The 17,452-nt window shown below is 37.7% G+C and overlaps 1 protein-coding gene and 4 pseudogenes across 1 annotated transcript; 4 read left to right on the top strand and 1 right to left on the bottom strand.

Annotated features, from left to right (window-relative positions):
* Window positions 1-1,274: 1,274 nt before the first annotated feature.
* Window positions 1,275-5,626, bottom strand: LOC141842649 (uncharacterized). Its single transcript, XM_074730692.1, has 5 exons — window positions 5,329-5,626; window positions 3,455-3,549; window positions 2,490-2,562; window positions 1,753-1,821; window positions 1,275-1,653 (listed from the first exon to the last, which is right to left on the bottom strand). The coding sequence occupies exons 3-5, from the start codon at window positions 2,493-2,495 to the stop codon at window positions 1,366-1,368; spliced, it is 363 nt and encodes a 120-aa protein (XP_074586793.1). The 5' UTR covers window positions 2,496-2,562; window positions 3,455-3,549; window positions 5,329-5,626; the 3' UTR covers window positions 1,275-1,365.
* A 1,478-nt stretch (window positions 5,627-7,104) lies between these two features.
* LOC141842779 (uncharacterized) lies at window positions 7,105-8,133 on the top strand (annotated as a pseudogene).
* A 548-nt stretch (window positions 8,134-8,681) lies between these two features.
* Window positions 8,682-10,102, top strand: LOC141842778 (uncharacterized; annotated as a pseudogene).
* Window positions 10,103-10,186: 84 nt separating this feature from the next.
* On the top strand, window positions 10,187-11,391 carry LOC141842777 (uncharacterized; annotated as a pseudogene).
* Window positions 11,392-11,825: 434 nt separating this feature from the next.
* Window positions 11,826-14,852, top strand: LOC141842776 (protein FAR1-RELATED SEQUENCE 3-like; annotated as a pseudogene).
* Window positions 14,853-17,452: the final 2,600 nt, after the last annotated feature.

Raw genomic sequence — 17,452 nt, 5'->3', positions numbered from 1 at the left:
AGTTGAATCACTCCAAGAGGAGGTATCATTCTTTAAGGAGAATATCAACTTCAGATCGCCAACTGAAATTGTTCAAGTTAGAAACTTAACTCAAGTTAAACTTGAGGAAGAGAATTTCAGCTTAAAACTTCAGATTGACGATCTAAAAAGATCGTTAGAAAAATTCACCTTAGACTCCAAGTATCTTAACATGATTCTTGGAACTCAAAGGACTGGATACAATAAATCTGGGCTTGAACACAAAGCTAAACATAATTTATACATGCCATTATTAAATCGACCCAAGAAACCTAGAGTCCAAGCATGGGTTCCTAAGTCCAATATGATCAATTCAGTTGGACTGAACTAATACTGGGTCCCCAAGGATCAAATACATTATTTGATCAGACCCAATATGGGTCATGATCTAAGGGGACCTAAAACCTTACATCGTAAATGAACCTGCTTATTTTAATTATTTTATTTTTTTTGTACTTGTTTTAGAACAACCTAGGGTAGGTAAGGACTAAAATTTGATTAACATTTGTCCAACATAGTATCAGAGTTGGGCGAGATGATAGTACGTTAGGGAAACTTGGTCTAGGTAGTCAAGTAGGGTAAGGAGTACCTTACTTCGTCTGCTTAGCTAAGTCAATCTAACCGAAGCTACCTCGCCACATCCTAGACTAGTTAGATCTGTTGGGTCCAAAAGGATGTCCGTATCTCCACAATGACATGATATTGTCCACTTTGGGCCTAAGCCCTCATGGTTTTGCTCTTGGGCTCTACCCAAAAGGCCTCATGCCAATGAAGATACTTTCCATCCTTTTAAATCCATGATCTTTCCCATGTGTTTTAGATGTGCACTATAACAAATTTGACTTTCCGCAGCGCGCAATTAAGCTATCCGCAGCGCACATCGCGTGCTGCATAACTCTAAGCTGTTGAAAGTTATAGTACATCCGCAGCGCGCGGGCCGCGCGCTGCGGAAAGGTGCATTCGCAGCGCGCGGGTCGCGCGCTGCAGAAAGGTGCATCCGCAGCACGCGGGCCGCGCGCTGCGGAAAGATGCACCATTCCGCAGCGCGCGGCCCGCGTGCTGCGGATGCACCTTTTCGCAGCACTCACCCCGCGCGCTGCGGATAATTATATTTTTAAAATACAATATACCTACTATATACAAAATATATAATACAAATATAAATAATTATAACCTGCTCAAAGTTCTAACATTTATAATCCAACATACACATATCAGATAACATTACATTCACAATTATAAAATCAGAGCTCAAATATATCAAAGATAACCATCTACATTTAGTTAGACAAAACAATCCAAGTTCATGTTCATCTTTACTACAAACAGTATATGGATTCGTCCAAATCAGTCAGACAAAACTATAAACATTGATGCCCAAGCTACTGTGCTTCCTATTGCATCCTCAAGAAAAAGCATTTCTTCGTTTGGTCGAATTAGCTCCACCTTCTCCACAAAAACTTTATCAATCCAAACTTTCCAATAAGATCCACCAAGAGGAACGTGATGTACTTTTGCTTTTGGATCCGTGGATGCAATTCGACCTTCTGCAACAACTCCATCAACAGACCAATGAAGCAGCTTACATTTAGCATTAACACTGATATCTCCAGCAGTCATCTTCTTTAGTTTTGACTATATCACAATAAACAATAATTAATGATTAAACAAATTTTATAATAGAGCATGCTATAAATAATAAACGAAAGTATAATATTATGTTAAGATAATTACCTGAACTGCAATATTGTTATCGCCACTAATATAATTTCCAACACCACTTCCAATGCCACCACTAGCAACCTAATTTGACAAACACAATAAGCTTATCTTATAATATCAAATGTAGTATGATAAAATATACATGTATATAACAATAGAATTGATCAGATTGAAAACCACAATCATGTGTCAGTTTTCATATTTTCTGAACAAGAACACGAGTTGATATAATAAGATAAACAATGTAGCATCAAGCATCCCCTAAAATGCCAATAGGTAATTAAAGTATGGAACAGATGCATTAGTTAGTCAATTTACTAAATAACCAACATTTGAGAATATTTATGGTGAAAATTTGAGTATCTTGCAGGAAAAAGTGTCGTGTTTCTGCATCTACTCTGCATATGAAAGCTACAATTTGTCCATACTAGTATTATCCCACTCATCCTTGAACTCTATGCTTGTTGCTAATTTTGTTCAATCTAAAACAGATTCTGTGTCCCTTGGGTAACAAGGAAAATCTACCTTACCAATACTGTTGTTCAAATAACTGAATTATTCTTTCCTCTGTTTGGACTTTTGGATAGTGCCTATCAATTTTGTCAACATCCCGATGAAAAATTCAAGCAAGAACAGGTTCAAATATCAACATAGAATAAGAATTACAAAAAAAATCCTATCATCTCAGAATTTCACAGTTATTAACATGCAAATAATTTGCTTTTTATTGGCCTGCAGGAAGATAGTACCTTCATGGTTTGTTTGGCTCACAAAGTGAAGGCTTGATCCATTGATGTTTTCTTGAAGTTTGTAGATCCGAACCTATATAATTACATAAAAAAGAGGTGCTCACAGATTAACTGCTCTTCATGCTTCATAAATAAAGAAACATTTAGAGAATGATCTAATCAAACCACATTCATCGCCAATGGCCAATATCACACTTAAAGAACAAAAGGCAACAGCTGTTACTGCAGATAATGTCAACTCCACTTCAATTGCATTTACTAATTCACCATAAACTATAGAGGTATAAAAATTATTATAGGATTAAGTGATAAGGTAGAACAATTTCTTACATATTGAAAAGAGCAACTAGAGGAGAAAAATAAATGAGACTTGTAATTTGAAAATAAGATACAGGCATTGTTATAGAAGTCTGTCCCTATTGTCTGAAATGTATAGCTAAGCTTCACTTGATATATGTCTCTGCTGATTCAAATGCATTAACAATTCCTAAAACTAATATGAAACCTAAGTGGAGATGCACAGCCCAGAAATCATAATCACTTTTTTTTCCTTCCAAATATATATATACATATATGATATATGAGTTTCATTCTTTATTATTATATACAATATCTCTATACTCTATTAGAACTTTAAAAACAGGATTCCTTGGTTATGTATGTCTGGGATTCTTTTGTTGTTTGTCTTTCATATAAAGTTGGCAAGTACTGCATATTGAGTGCTGTGCAAAAATGAGTGTTGTGCCAACTTAACAATGATTACTGGAACGTGGCAAAAATGAGAGAATTTTTCTTTAACATTTACTTCAAGGGGCTGCAAAAAAGCATCAAATTTAACTTCCATCGATCAATAACAGTAGTAGAAAAGAAATTACACAAGTTGAAACAAATGCATCCACTATGAAGCAAATTAACAGCTTACAGAAGAAACAGAAGAAAAAAGTGAAATTTCATTTGTTACAAACCTCTTGTATGATCTCCTGCAAATCAGCATCTGCATCAGAATCAGCATCAGCATCTGCATCATCTCCTGTTGGTGCTATTGAATCCACCAGTGTTGCTGTAAAATGAGAGAAATCCAAGGTCAGCAACTAACCAACAATTGCACTCGCCAGACCACTAAGGTTACTATCTAGGTACATGCACAGAAGAGCCCACTATCTAAAAAATATACAGGAGACTAGAGAATTAACTAAGTGCAATATAACACTCACTTCATGAGAGCTGCTTGATTCCATGTAAAAGGATCCTAAAGTAGAAATTTCAATTATGACAAGGATATTGTCTAACACAAAATGGAGGTTTGCACACAAAATGGAGGTTTGCACACAAAATGGAGGTAGTATGCTGGAAACCAATGTGAATTGGTATCAGCTGTCGAAGTTCAAAAAGAAGATAAGCTTGAGGGATTAGTTACAGAGAGCCAGCCTCATGAATGTTCTGTTGTTAATGAGCATATGGTTAAGCCTACGGCAGAAGAACATTTAGAAGAAAATAGGACACAGATAGTTTCTAATAGTATAACCAATTTACAGACAGTAGATGGTAGTGTATCTTTTGAAACTCACATGGATGTTCCTGTACCTAATATTGAGCACAATGAGAAAGGTGTAACATTGATTTTGACTTCAGAAGAGCGGAAAAGAGTTCTTCAGATAAGCAAAGAACTGACCAATGATGGCTTAAGAGTTTTGGGAGTAGCAATAAAAAGGACAAGCACAGTACGATCTCATCTTTCCTTTATAGTTGACATATAATTTGTTAGGACAACATTTTGAAAAGTTTGACAAACTGTCAGTTTGTTTGAAACATCCTGAACATATTATATTAGGCTCAACATTTAGGAAAATTTAAGTTCCTGAGTAACAAGCTTTGAATGGGTCATAATTAATATTCAATATTCACGATAGTGAGAAAAAAGATTGTGATCCACTATCTATAACCATCATGTATCTAATATTATTTTGAAACCATTGTTTAGGGTAAGGAACTTTCTCCAATTAACTAATGAGGCATCATAAAAAAATCAATACAGGACCATGTAAAATTATATAGTTTTTTCTGTTATTTACCAAACATTTCCATAAAGAATAATAAGTCATAAGTAGCCATATACTAGTGGAGTAAGAAACCAAACACTATTGTATCAGCTTAAGATTTCTCTTCTCCAGAAGTGGGTGGAAGTCATAAAATTGATAATTTGATAGATTAACTAACCTTATTCATGATTATAATCTCATGATGCCAGATCCAACCTCAATAAAATAAAAGTTGAGGGTTATGATAGGCATAGACGACTAGTGTCAATATTTGTCTAAACTTATGAATGAGTTGTAACTCTAATTGCAGATGACTACAGATGAAGAGATCAGTCGTAGAATCAGACATGATTTTCCTTGGCCTCATTTCCTTCTTTGATCCACCAAAAGAATCAGCTAAGCAAGCACTCTGGCAACTAGCTGAGAAGCGAGTAAAAGCAAAAGTGTTAACTGGTCACATTAAATCTCTATACAGGGCATTATTATTCTTTACAATTCAGTTTTAGCAAAATATGATTTATGAATAGATTATGAATAAATAGTGTAGATTATATAACACTGTGATAGAAGTTCAGTCTCAATCAAGTTCAGTCTCAGCAAAATATTTGTAAATGCATATTTGTAAACTCATTCATTCCTTCACATTTGTATGTTAAACTGGAGAACACAAAATCAGAACATGGCAAACCCTAAAACACAAAATCAAAATCCTAAAATTAACTGTCTAAAATCAATAACATGCCAAACCCTAAAACACGTAATCAAATCCCTAAAACACGAAATCAACACTTAAGCTATACCTTTGATTGCCGCTGCAAGGGGAGGAAACCGGGCTGAGGAGAATGGACGGAGGAGCTCGCGACGGTGGAGGAAAACACGGACTGGAGAGGAGCTCGCGACGGACGGCCGGAGGAGGACGGACTCAGGAAGAACGGCGCGTGCACGGATTGACGAGGACCGGCGCAAGCACGGACTGAGGGTTTCTGACGTGAGCACGGACGGAGGGGGAGCTCGCGACGGTGGAGAGGATGGAGAAGTCGAGCTCGATCGCGTGGAGAGGAACGGAGAGCGCGGGGGAAAACAGTCGGGCGAGCGCGGGCGAGCCGCGGTCCGCGGTCAGGAACCTCGCGTAACTGAGCGACGCGGGCAGGAGGGGAAAACCTAGCGCGTAATAGAGAGCGGGCTGGGAAACATTTATTTTTTCAATTAATCCTTTTTAATAATTTTTTTTAACGGCGTACATTCACGCGCGCTGTTAATGATATATATTTTTAATCCTTTTTAACAGCGTATAATTTTTACACGCTGCGAAAAATAGTATTCGCAGCGCACTGTTATTTGTGCGCTGCTAATTATAAAATATAATATATTATCTGCAGCACACTTAATTAGGTGCGCCGTAAAAACTATTATTAACAGCACACTATAATTGTGCGCCGTTAATGACGTGCTGCGGAAAGTCAAATTTGTTGTAGTGCAAAAAGGGGAGTGTGATGGAATGACGATGGGCCCTATCAACACCCGGTTCCATACCTTTGCCTAAACGCTCTATATAAAGGACTTAGGTTTTTCATTGCAAGGCACGCAGTGCTTAACACTACAAGCCTTACTTCAAAATCTGTCTGTCTGAAGTCTATTTGTAAGTTCTCTATAAGTCCTATTTTGCAATTAGAATCCTGCAAGTTTGCTTTTTTGCATTATTTCTAGTTGTGAAATAGCCGCACTTCTCATATGATATCAGAGCGGTTATGCAAACCGTAGAGTAAAATTATCAGGGCAGGATCCAAAAGGCTTAAGAACTATGGGTTGACTGGAACTACATCCTTCAGATTGGTAAAAGGACAGATCCTAACCTAGCATAAGACCAAGGGCACATCTGTATGAACCAATCTTAAGGAAGAAATACCAGAATACTTAAACTTCCAGCCTTGAGTATCCTAGCCCCCTCTCAAGTTAATCATCTTGTTTCATGAGCAACATTATAACAAGAAATACAAAGTCCTATAAAGATGTAGTACAAGCTACTGATTTTATAGAATCACCAGCTGTTGGTTTTGCTAAGTCCAGTGATTATCAAATCGAGACTTCACTAAACAGTGCTTTACTTAAGCAAAATAATACTCAACTCCAACTCCTCGTCCAAATTGCGGAAAGCCTTAAAGAAGTACAGGCAGAGCTAAAAGCCATCCGAGAACAACAAAAAGGAGGTATATCTACAACTCCTTTGCCTGACTCTTTAATTGAGAAATTGCAGACCCTATCTCTAGGACCTTCTGAGAAACCAAAAGAAGGAAGAGGCAAATTAAGGGCATTTTAGGACCCTTACAAGATATTAAAGGAGGAGCAAGAAAAATTAAAAAACTAATATGGCGACCAGATCCATTTCCCAAGCTATTCAAGAGCAACCATCGACTCCCCTTTATAAAGATTAGGTGCAGGAATACCGACGAAACCAAAGAAGGCTACATAATATCCAGCAAGCTACTCGAAGAATTAGCGGAAAGATAACTGGAAGGCTAGAAACTTAGCACACGCTGGAGCAGCAGATTGACCCGCAAGCTCAATTAAGGTTATCCATGTAGGAGAGAGCATCAATTGTTTCTACTGAAGTATTAAACCATTCAAGATAGGATGATGCTCATCATCGCGTCTGTATACACCGATCAGAGGAGGCAATTTTATGTGTTGATGGAAATCAGCAAGACAGAACTTTTATACAAGAAGGAAGTTATAACCAACTACAACGAAGTCGCATGCAGTACATCCATTTAGGAGTATTACAGATAAGAATACAGACCCTCCACAGACAGGAAGAAGGAACTATGGCCCTCATCGTCTTTCAAGACAATCGATGGCTAGGTAACCAAGCGATACTTGCTACAATGGAGGTGGACCTTACAAGAGGAAGTCAGTTGGTATATATTATCCCAGATTTAATGCTGACTATTCGGGATTTTTACAGAAACATCCAAATGACCATCCTCACCAGGGGATATGAGCAATGGAGGAATGGAGAAGCTAACCTCTTAATAACAAGGGGGTTAGTGGGAAGACTCTCTAACACTCCAAACGTAGAGTTTGTCTACGAAATACAAGGGATGGTTGATTATTTAACAAGCCATGGTGTTCAAGCTCTTCCAGGACAAAGGTATTCTACTATGCAACTACAAGGACTAAATTGGATAATAAATCCTGCACATGTCAATATTCCAATGCAACTAGTAGAAGTTGATAGTCAAAATGTTGTTGATGGAAGAATTTCATTAAGCTTCCAAAATTATGTGGCTGCAAGAAAGGCACGACAACAGCCTAATTACAACAATCGTGATGAAGAAATACAAAATGTAAAACAAAGGTTATCTCATTCTCTTTCTACATTTCTATTACATGACCTTGCAACATCACTAAAAAAGGAACATGAGGATGTCCAACGAGAGCTGGCTGAAATCATGAAAATTCTTGATGGAAGTCAGGACTTCTCATTCATCCTAGTTCGGAGGCTAACACCTACAGCGGCTATTCCAGAAAGAAAAAGCTCTGGAGCGGTAGGCTTGGATTTGGCGACAGACAAGATCTTTATGTTCATGCACGAGGGAGAGCCTTAATATCAATCGTCATTTGCATTGAAATACCATTCGGATCTTATGGCCGAATTGCAGCTAGATCTAGTGTTGCATGGAGACTAGGCCTCGAAGTTGGGGTTGGTGTCATTGATAATGACTACAAAGGTGAGATCATGATTATGATATTTAATTACTTTGACAACAATGTCAAAATTTCACAGGGATAATGTAGAGCCCAAATCATCTTTGAAAAGATTATTACGCCAAACATATATAAGGTACCAATGCTCTCTGAAACAACTCAAGGAGCTGAAAGTTTTAGTTCTACCTCTGATGATTTGGCACAAATACAATTTTGTAACATAATTCCCAGAATAATCCCGAGATATTAGGAAACTAGAGAACACTCATCAACCTCGCATGATATGACACAGTACCCTCTAATAAATCAACAGTTATCAATGGGGCACATTACTGATAAGGGCAAAGAAATAATCTCAATTTTTCTACAAGAATCAGACCTAGCCCGGGATAATCCATTAAACATTCATGCAGGAACTACAAGCCCAGGGGCCTCTGTACTCCAACCCATGGATAGTTTACTGGAAGAAATCGGTACTGAGGATGATGACTTTTTGGCTACTATTCAGTATATAGCCTTCATGACAATTCCTGAACCAGAGAATGAGGATGAAGGACCCAGATGGGATGAGAATGAAGGACCCAGATGGGATTCTGAGGATAATAATAGGCTATACAAGTTGGTATTCAACCCGACAAAATTAATGGCTCCACTAGGGGAACCTAGTGGTAAATTTGGCTATTACGTCAACTATACTATTCCACCAATAAACATCATCCCTATCATACCAACAGGATGGGATGATCAATATGAAAGTGAATGGGTTAATCCTTTCGCATCGGAAGGTGGTGGGGAATCGGAATCCTTACCTTTGCTACCTTCGTCGTAAAATTTTCAAAATTCCCCCCAAATTATTGCTGCAAATGCAGAATTAGAATATCCAATTTTGAGGAGGCTTCAAAACCAGCAGAACCAGCATATATACTCCTCAAGCACGGTAGTCTCACCATACACATCGGCACAAGATGTTGCCATGGGACCCCTAGGGTACCCTCCTGCGAGGACTGACCCAGGACCACCTAGGCCTCATCCTATATATGAACAACAACCTCCAAAAATAAGATTTCAAGGGGGAAACAATAATGAGATGTGGACACTCCCCTCGGCCCAGCAACAAGGGGGAGCAATATTTGTTATTCCAGAACAAATTGGTCTCTTTCATAATGTATTCTCTTGTTGGGAATCAATCACAAAGAATCATGTAGCAAGTCAGGCATTCACTGATGTAAGGGACAAGGCTGAGTATATTGAGAATCTGTTAGGAGAAATAGAGAAATTAGTCTGGATACAATGGAGAATGAGTTACCCCCAGGAATATGAAGCCCTTATTAGTTATAGTGACGGAAGGGATGGAACTCAGAATATATTGTCACAAATGAGGAGAGTTTTCTCTTTAGAAGATCCAGCTCAAGCATCCACGACAATCTAAAATAAGGCATACAGAGATATGGAGAAATTATCTTGTGATAATGTCAAAGATATTATCAGATATATGAATGACTACATGAGATTGGCATCGAAAATCGGAAGACTATATATGCTGGCCCAGAATTATCAGAGAAATTCTAGCTTAAAATGTCTGATGATCTTGGAGAAAGGATCAAAGCAGCATATGATGCAAAATACTCCAGCCTCACAGTTGGTGTTTTTCCAAGAATCCTATTCACTTATAAATTCCTGGAGCAGGAGTGTAAAGATGCAGCTTATAAGCGGAACCTGAAGAATTTATCATTTTGTAGACAAATCCCTATCCCAGGGTACTACAAAAATACGGGCTCTAAGACATACAGTATTCAAAAATCAAAAACTTATAAAGGTAAGCCTCATGAGACACATGCAAGGATTGAAAAAAGGAAACACTTGATCTGAAGCAAGAAATGCAAGTGTTATCTATGCGGGCAGGAAGGACACTTTGTGCGTGAATGCCCCAATGAAAGGCGTAATATCAAAAGAATGGCAATTTTTGAACAATTAAACCTTCTAGAAGATTGTGAAATTCTATCCGTACAAGAAGGCGAAAATCAAAGTGATGCTATTTTTAGCATCTCAAAAGGAGAAGAAGGAGACGAAGAGTTACAAAGGTCCATTCAAACCCTCTCTCTCATTAATGAAGCTGCCTTCATGCTTGGATAGGTTGATGGTGGTTATCGACCTCAGATAAAAGTGTCAGAAAAGCAAATGCAATGTTAGCATGACTAGCACCTCAATGAACCATAATTCCGCCACAATCGAGTATTTATACCTACTGTAAAAGGGCAACCCTTCAAAGAGCAAGGATTCATTGCCCAAGCTGTTTAATTACGGCTTGCAATCTTTGCGACCCATACTATTTCCAGAAGTAAGTTCCCGTAGCACCATCAGCCCTGGCCCCATTCCTCCCATATAAGTTACTCAAGGAACAACAATATTATATTTCATGGTGTGAAGGGGAAATGGAAACACTCAAGAAAGAGGTAAATTTTTTATAAAACTCAGTATGAATTACTCCTAACCAAAGAATTGGTAGAGGATTTCCAAAATCTAAGTCTGGAAAGAAATAAGGATATTTTGGAAAAAAATACGGAAGATACTGAAGAAATTGCTCATATGATATTCGAAGAGCAGGTTAGCAATCTCACCGGGGGAGGACCCAGACTAGTAAAAAATATGCTCTATAATTTGATGGTGGAAATCGACATTCCAGGAATTCCTAAGTTTTCTTTAAAGGCTATTCTTGATACAAGAGACACAACATGCTGTGTGGATAAAAAATCAGTACCAAAAGCAGCACTGGAGAAAAATACTTTTCTTGTTAAATTCATCGGTATTAATTCCCAACAAACGACGGTTATGAAACTTAAGCAAGGGTGTTTGTCGGAGAAAACATATTCATGATCCCCTACATGTATAACTTTCCCATGATCTTGGGAGATGGAATCCAAATGATAATTGGGTGTAATTTTATCAGAGCGAAGCACGACGGTGTCAGAATTGAAGGAAATGTGGTAACCTTCTATAAAAACCTTACGGTAATCAATACTTTACCCTCAATAACATCTGCCGCAGCTATAGAAGAATTGGAACTGGAGGAGGAAGAATATATCCAGATTCAAAGAATAGTCCACTGCTCTATTGGGCAATCACAGAAAAAATTTAAGGAACAATTGAACCACTCTTGAAAGAGCTACAAGACCAAGGGTATATTGGCGACAACCCACTCCAACATTGGTCAAAAAATCAAATTGTGTGCCAGCTGGATATCAAAAACCCAGACTTCATCATTGAAGATAAATCACTAAAACATCTGACACTCCATCAGAAATAGGCTTTCACCAAACACATTGAGGCATTATTGGAGATCGGAGTTATCAGGCCAAGCAAAAGCAGACACCGAACCATTGTAATTATTGTGAATTGCGGAACCACCATTGACCCGAAGATAGGAAAAGAGACAAAAGGCAAGGAGCGCATGGTATTCAACTATAAGCGCCTTAATGATCTGACAAATAAAGATCAACATAGTCTTCCCGGAATCAATACTATCCTGCAAAAGGCCAGTAATAGTCGAATTTATTCTAAATTTAACCTTAAAAGTGGTTTCCATCAGGTAGCTATGCACCCTGACTCCATCAAGTGGACGACTTTCTGGGTCCCCGATGGATTATATGAATGGTTGGTAATGTCATTCGGCCTCAAAAATACCCCTGCAATATTTCAGCACAAGATGGACAACTGCTTCAAGGGGACAAGGGATTTCATAGTAGTTTATATTGATGATATTCTGGTTTTCTCCAATAATGAAGAGGAGCACGCCAAGCATCTTCAGGTAATGTTAAATATATGCAAACAACATGGGGTCGTGCTTAGCCCCACTAAAATGAAAATAGCTGTTCTAGAAATTGAATTTTTAGGGGCAGTATTGGGAAACAGAAAGATTAAACTACAACCCCACATAATTACAAAAGTCACTGATTTTTAAGACCAAGATTTATTAACAAAGAAGGGAATGAGGTCTTGGCTGGGATTACTGATGACTTAGGATTTTTATAATTTTAATCGATTCAATTTTTGAGTTTTTGCATGAAAATAAATTATTAAATGAATCGATTTGATCATGTTTGTGATATATTGCATAATTTAAGGCTTGATTATAATTTTCATGATTTAATGGTAATTTTTGCATTAATTGGGTTTTAATTGATTTTAGGGCTAAATCGGACCCAACTCGAGCTCAACCACGGTCAAATCGAGCCAAATTTGCCGAATTGATCAAGCCCACATGGAGGACATGAGCTAGCTCAAGTTTGATCAAAACCTCTAAATTTTTTGGAAGCCCTAAGCTGCCCTAAAGCCCTGATCAGTCCTGACCATCATATCAAGATCGGATGGCTGAGATTAATGAGTTAATCGGCCGTATATAAACCCGAACTATAGGCAATGAATAGTGGCTGGTCGCTACTATTCATCTTCCCCGCGCGCGACCTTCCCCTGCTCACCGACGTACCAACCAGGCCAGCCCCATCCACCCAAACCGAAGCCATTGCAATCCTTGTTCTCTGAGGAGTCGAACGCCGGCCGATTGGGTATATTCCGGCGATCGGACGGCGCGCGACGGCGAGGGCTGTTGGTATGATAGGGACGATGTTTATTGGTGGAATAGTATAGTTGACGTAATAGCCAAATTTACCACTAGGTTCCCCTAGTAGAGCCATTAATTTTGTCGGGTTGAATACCAACTTGTATAGCCTATTATTATCCTCAGAATCCCATCTGGGACCTTCATTCTCATCCATCTGGGTCCTTCATCCTCGTTCTCTAGTTCAGAAATTGTCATGGAGGCCATATATTGAATAGTAGTCAAAAAGTCATCATCCTCAGTCCCGATTTCTTCCAGTAAACTATCCATGGGTTGGAGTTACAGAGGCCCCTGGGCTTGTAGTTCCTGCATGAATGTTTAATGGATTATCCCGGGCTGAGTCTGATTCTTGTAGAAAAACTGAGATTATTTCTTTGCCCTTATCAGTAATGTGCCCCATTGATAACTGTTGGAAATTAGAGTTGAATGATCAAGCGGGAATAACATTGAGTAAAAGTTTTCAATCATTTGTTGCTGAAGTAGGTGGCTATGAAAATTTATCGTTTGATGAAAGAAAGTGCAGAAATTGTGGTTGAAGCACGCAAATTAAGACTTGGGCATGGAGATGCAAAAGCCTTAAATAATTATTTTTGTCGAATGTAAAGTAGAAATTCATATTTCTTTTATACGATTTAGATGAAGATTGTCGTATAAGAAATATATTTTGAGCTGATACTAGATGTAGGGCTTCATATGAGTATTTTTCTGATGTCATTACATTTGATACTCAATATCTCAGCAATAGTTATGATATGTCGTTTGCTCCATTTGTTGGAGTAAATCATCATGGTGAATCTTTGTTACTTGGTTGTGACTTAATATCTAGGGAAGACTCTAAAACATTCATTTGGCTATTTAAATCATGGTTAGCATGCATGAGAGGGCAAATTCCATGAGATATTATTACAGATCAGTGCAAAGCCATAGAAATTGCAATTCTTGAGATATTTCCATACTCTCATCATCGCTTATGTCTTTGGCATATAATGAATAAAATATCAGCCAAGTTTGGTAGTCATATCAACTATAAGTTGATAAAGAAAAATCTAAAAAATATTATTTTTAATTCTTTAACTCCTGAAGAATGTGATAGCAATTGGAAAAAAATTGATTGAAGATTTTAATTTGGAGAACAATGATTGGTTTAGTTCTTTATGGGGTTGTCGTCATAAGTGGATGTTTGTGTATGTGAAAGATAAATTTTGGGCAGGGATGTCAACAAGTCAAAGAAGTGAGAGTATGAATGTCTTTTTTGATGATTATGTTCATTCGAAAATAACTTTGAAGTAATTTGTTGAATAGTATGACAACGCTTTGAAAAGCAAGATTGAAAAGGAAAATAATTATAATTTTGTATCTTTCAATTCAATTATTCTGATCATTAGTGGTCATCCAATTGAAAAGCAATTTCAAAGTGTTTATACTAATAAGATATTCAAGTTGTTTCATGATGAAATCATGAGTTTGATGTTTTGTAACACTTCCTTTATGAAGCAAGAAGGGTCAACTATCTTATATGAAGTGGTGGAAATTGTATTGAGAAAAGAGGGAGCAACTCCAAAAGTTGTTTCATTGTTGGTACAATATAATGAGGTGGACTGTGAGATGAAATGTTTGTGTCGTCTCTTTGAGTTTCGAGAAATTTTGTGTAGACATATGCTTTCTGTTCTTATCAAAACAAATGTCACTAGAGTTCAAGAAAAGCATATTTTGGAACGATGGCGCAAAGATAGTAAACGTCGGTATCAAGGCATCACTAATATTTATGATGATTCTTATTATCATGAAGAAAAAGAAAAAGATATAATAATCTTCAACCCTTGATATATACAAGAAGTCCATCAGCTTGGGTCCAAAAATCTCGAGAGATTCTCTATTTTAATGAGAATATTGAAAGATGCAAAACAAAGACTCATGGATATTAATATTGTTGATTTGTTAGATGGTGATCATGATAGCAACACGATACATGGGGTGTTGGATATTGGGGCCTTAATGGACTAATACGGTTTGTGAAAAAAATCGGAATGCCATCAATTGATGAAAGTCATAATTGACTTCAAAATCAAAATCTACATTTCGCATAGATAGATTTAGACTATTGAATGAGAAATTAATTGTTTAAAGTCGGCCAGAATAACATTAATTGTTAATCAATGTTATATAAGAAAGTGGATGGGGAATAGTCCTACATCAAAAAATTTCGATGGGCTTCCTCTCCTTATTAATCAAATGTTCTGTTACGGAGTTAACACAAAAAGCCCATATATGTACTCTCTTCTCAGGGGCGAGCAGGTGCTCGCACCTGTGAGCCTGCCACCAGCTACGCGACACGTGCGCACGTGCACAATGGGCGCTTTTGCCGCACTTTGCACTTTGCATGTACACGTCGTCACGAGGAGCATTGAGGAGCTTAAATTTATGCTCCAAATGACATTGTAGTGCCTATGTGGCACCCGGGTGACATGTCAAGCTCGTATGTGACACAAAGGAATGGAACCACTTACCTAGCTTCTCCGGGGGATGACTGATAATCAGAGCCAAGCACGAGCGTCTCCTCACGCCTCCGAACCACATCGGTGAAGGGCAACTTGTGCTAGGGATCTGTGGAGGTGAAGCGCCAGGGAAGCATGCCGGAGAACCACCCACGGCGGCGCCTCTGTGCTGAATGCCATCGTGCACCGGAACTGGGTAACCGTCCACAGCTCCGTTCCGCGGCGACAGTGACTAGGGATTTGCCTACGAACCACATCGGCGAAGACCTCATGGGCGTCGGCGCTCATCAACCGGCTCAAACCGCCGTTGCTGTGCTGATCAGAGAAGGAGAATGCGGTGAAGCGCGCAATGAGCTCGGGATCGCGGTAGATCGGCGATGGGGATGTATAGTAGCCGCAATTGGGATGTATAGTAGCCGCAATTGGGAAGCACTGTAGCTTCCCAATCGCGACCGAGCCCTCCTTCTTCTGTGTGAACCGGCAACAATTATAACCTAGGCGCTGAACCAGATGTCTTGAAATTAAACCGAACCGAGTGATTAAATCGGACCAATTGATTTGAATCGGTTTCAATTGAGCTAAATTTTAAGCTTCTATTGGGCTAAATGGGCTGTTGTAGTGATTTGGGCTAAACCAACTTCAAATGGTTTGGGCTGAATCTGAACTTGATCCGAACTCGAGTTGAACCAGCAGCTTACCAAGCCAATTTCGCATCTGATTGAGTCAAATTGAATCCGAATTGACTCGGACTCGAACCAGAACTGATTTTTCTCCAAATTGGATTTCTTGCAAAATAAATTATAATCAATTAATATTCACAAATGTCATAAATTAATTAAAAAAATTATAATAACACCAAAACTTCATCCAAATAAATAATCAGTCTAAAAATCCTATTTATGATCTGAAATGCGATCAAACCGGTCCAATCTAACCTTAATTTTCTTAGTCAAAAAACCAGTTATCAAATCCCCCACACTTATTCTTTCACGTCTCGTGAAAGTAAGCTAATATATATTATTTTCCACCTTAGCAATATCAATCAAATTAAGAAGTTGTCACAACAAGTTAAATAAGAATGTCAAATTTTAGAAATCCAAGCAATCCAGAATTCAATTCTTATATGGATCCACAAAATAGCAATTTCAATCCACCCTAAATAAATTAAGAATGATGACAAAAAAAACCTCACAGGATAAAAAATGTGTGGTCGCTCATCCTCATAATCATGTAAATAAGTGGATCTCTCTCAAGCTGCTTATGGTTCATGCACTACCATAGACTTGCTCTTCTTCTAATCTCCACCATTATCATATGCACAAGATCGTACAATTCATAAAGATTTATTGCAAAAGAATAAGGAATAAAGAATAAGGAATAAAAATTGGAAGGAAAATAATGTATGTAAGAGAAAATGAAGCTGATAAATACAAGTGAAAAAAATGGGAAATAATGATATGCTTCACAGATGAGTCAATGAAAATCATGCCCAGTGAATCTAACTAAGCTAATGTGGGGTGAGCTAATAGCAAGGTAACAACTCCTATGATTCTCCTACACTCTAAAACATCTCCAATAACACTTTAGTAGGAAAAAATAGAAATTGCAAAAACTCACTACCAACTATCCCAATGAATATCACCAACTCAAACTTTTATTTTTATTTTTCTCAAAAAGAACTGAACTTTTTTTTTTCATTTTTCATTTTTTTTGAATCTATTTCTTTTTTTCTTTTTTTTTTTCAACAGATTTTTTTTCACTTTATTTATTTATTTATTTATTTATTTTTAACAGATTAACTTTTTTTTAACCTAACTAAAACAAATGAAATAAACAAAAAAGAAAAAATGAAATGAAAAATAAAAAATAAAAAATCTATCTACAACCAAAATGATCGTTTGTGGATGGTGAACTCTCTAATCACTCACACCCCCACACTTAAACTTTTATCCGTCTCGGGCAAAACCTCATCTCGGCATTCAAGGTTCCCAAATCCAAGAAAAAGTAATGAAAGAGATGGCACACAAGAGATGGATTATTCGATAACCTAAACTAATAGAAAAGAATGAATGAATAAAGAATAAAGTAATGATCTTCATGAAATTATGC

This window comes from Curcuma longa, chromosome 12, assembly GCF_044706935.1.
Source record: "Curcuma longa cultivar G26 ecotype Majalengka, Jawa Barat chromosome 12, ITB_CL_G26_1.1, whole genome shotgun sequence".
In the NCBI taxonomy this organism is placed as follows: Eukaryota; Viridiplantae; Streptophyta; class Magnoliopsida; order Zingiberales; family Zingiberaceae; genus Curcuma; species Curcuma longa.
This window is presented reverse-complemented; position numbering and strand designations above follow the sequence as displayed.

Bases quoted from the DNA above. Each gene is read 5' to 3' on its own strand.
- LOC141842649 (XM_074730692.1), bottom strand. The intron at 1,654-1,752 runs GTAATTATCTTA...ATTGTGATATAG, and splicing joins ATAACAATATTGCAGTTCAG to TCAAAACTAAAGAAGATGAC.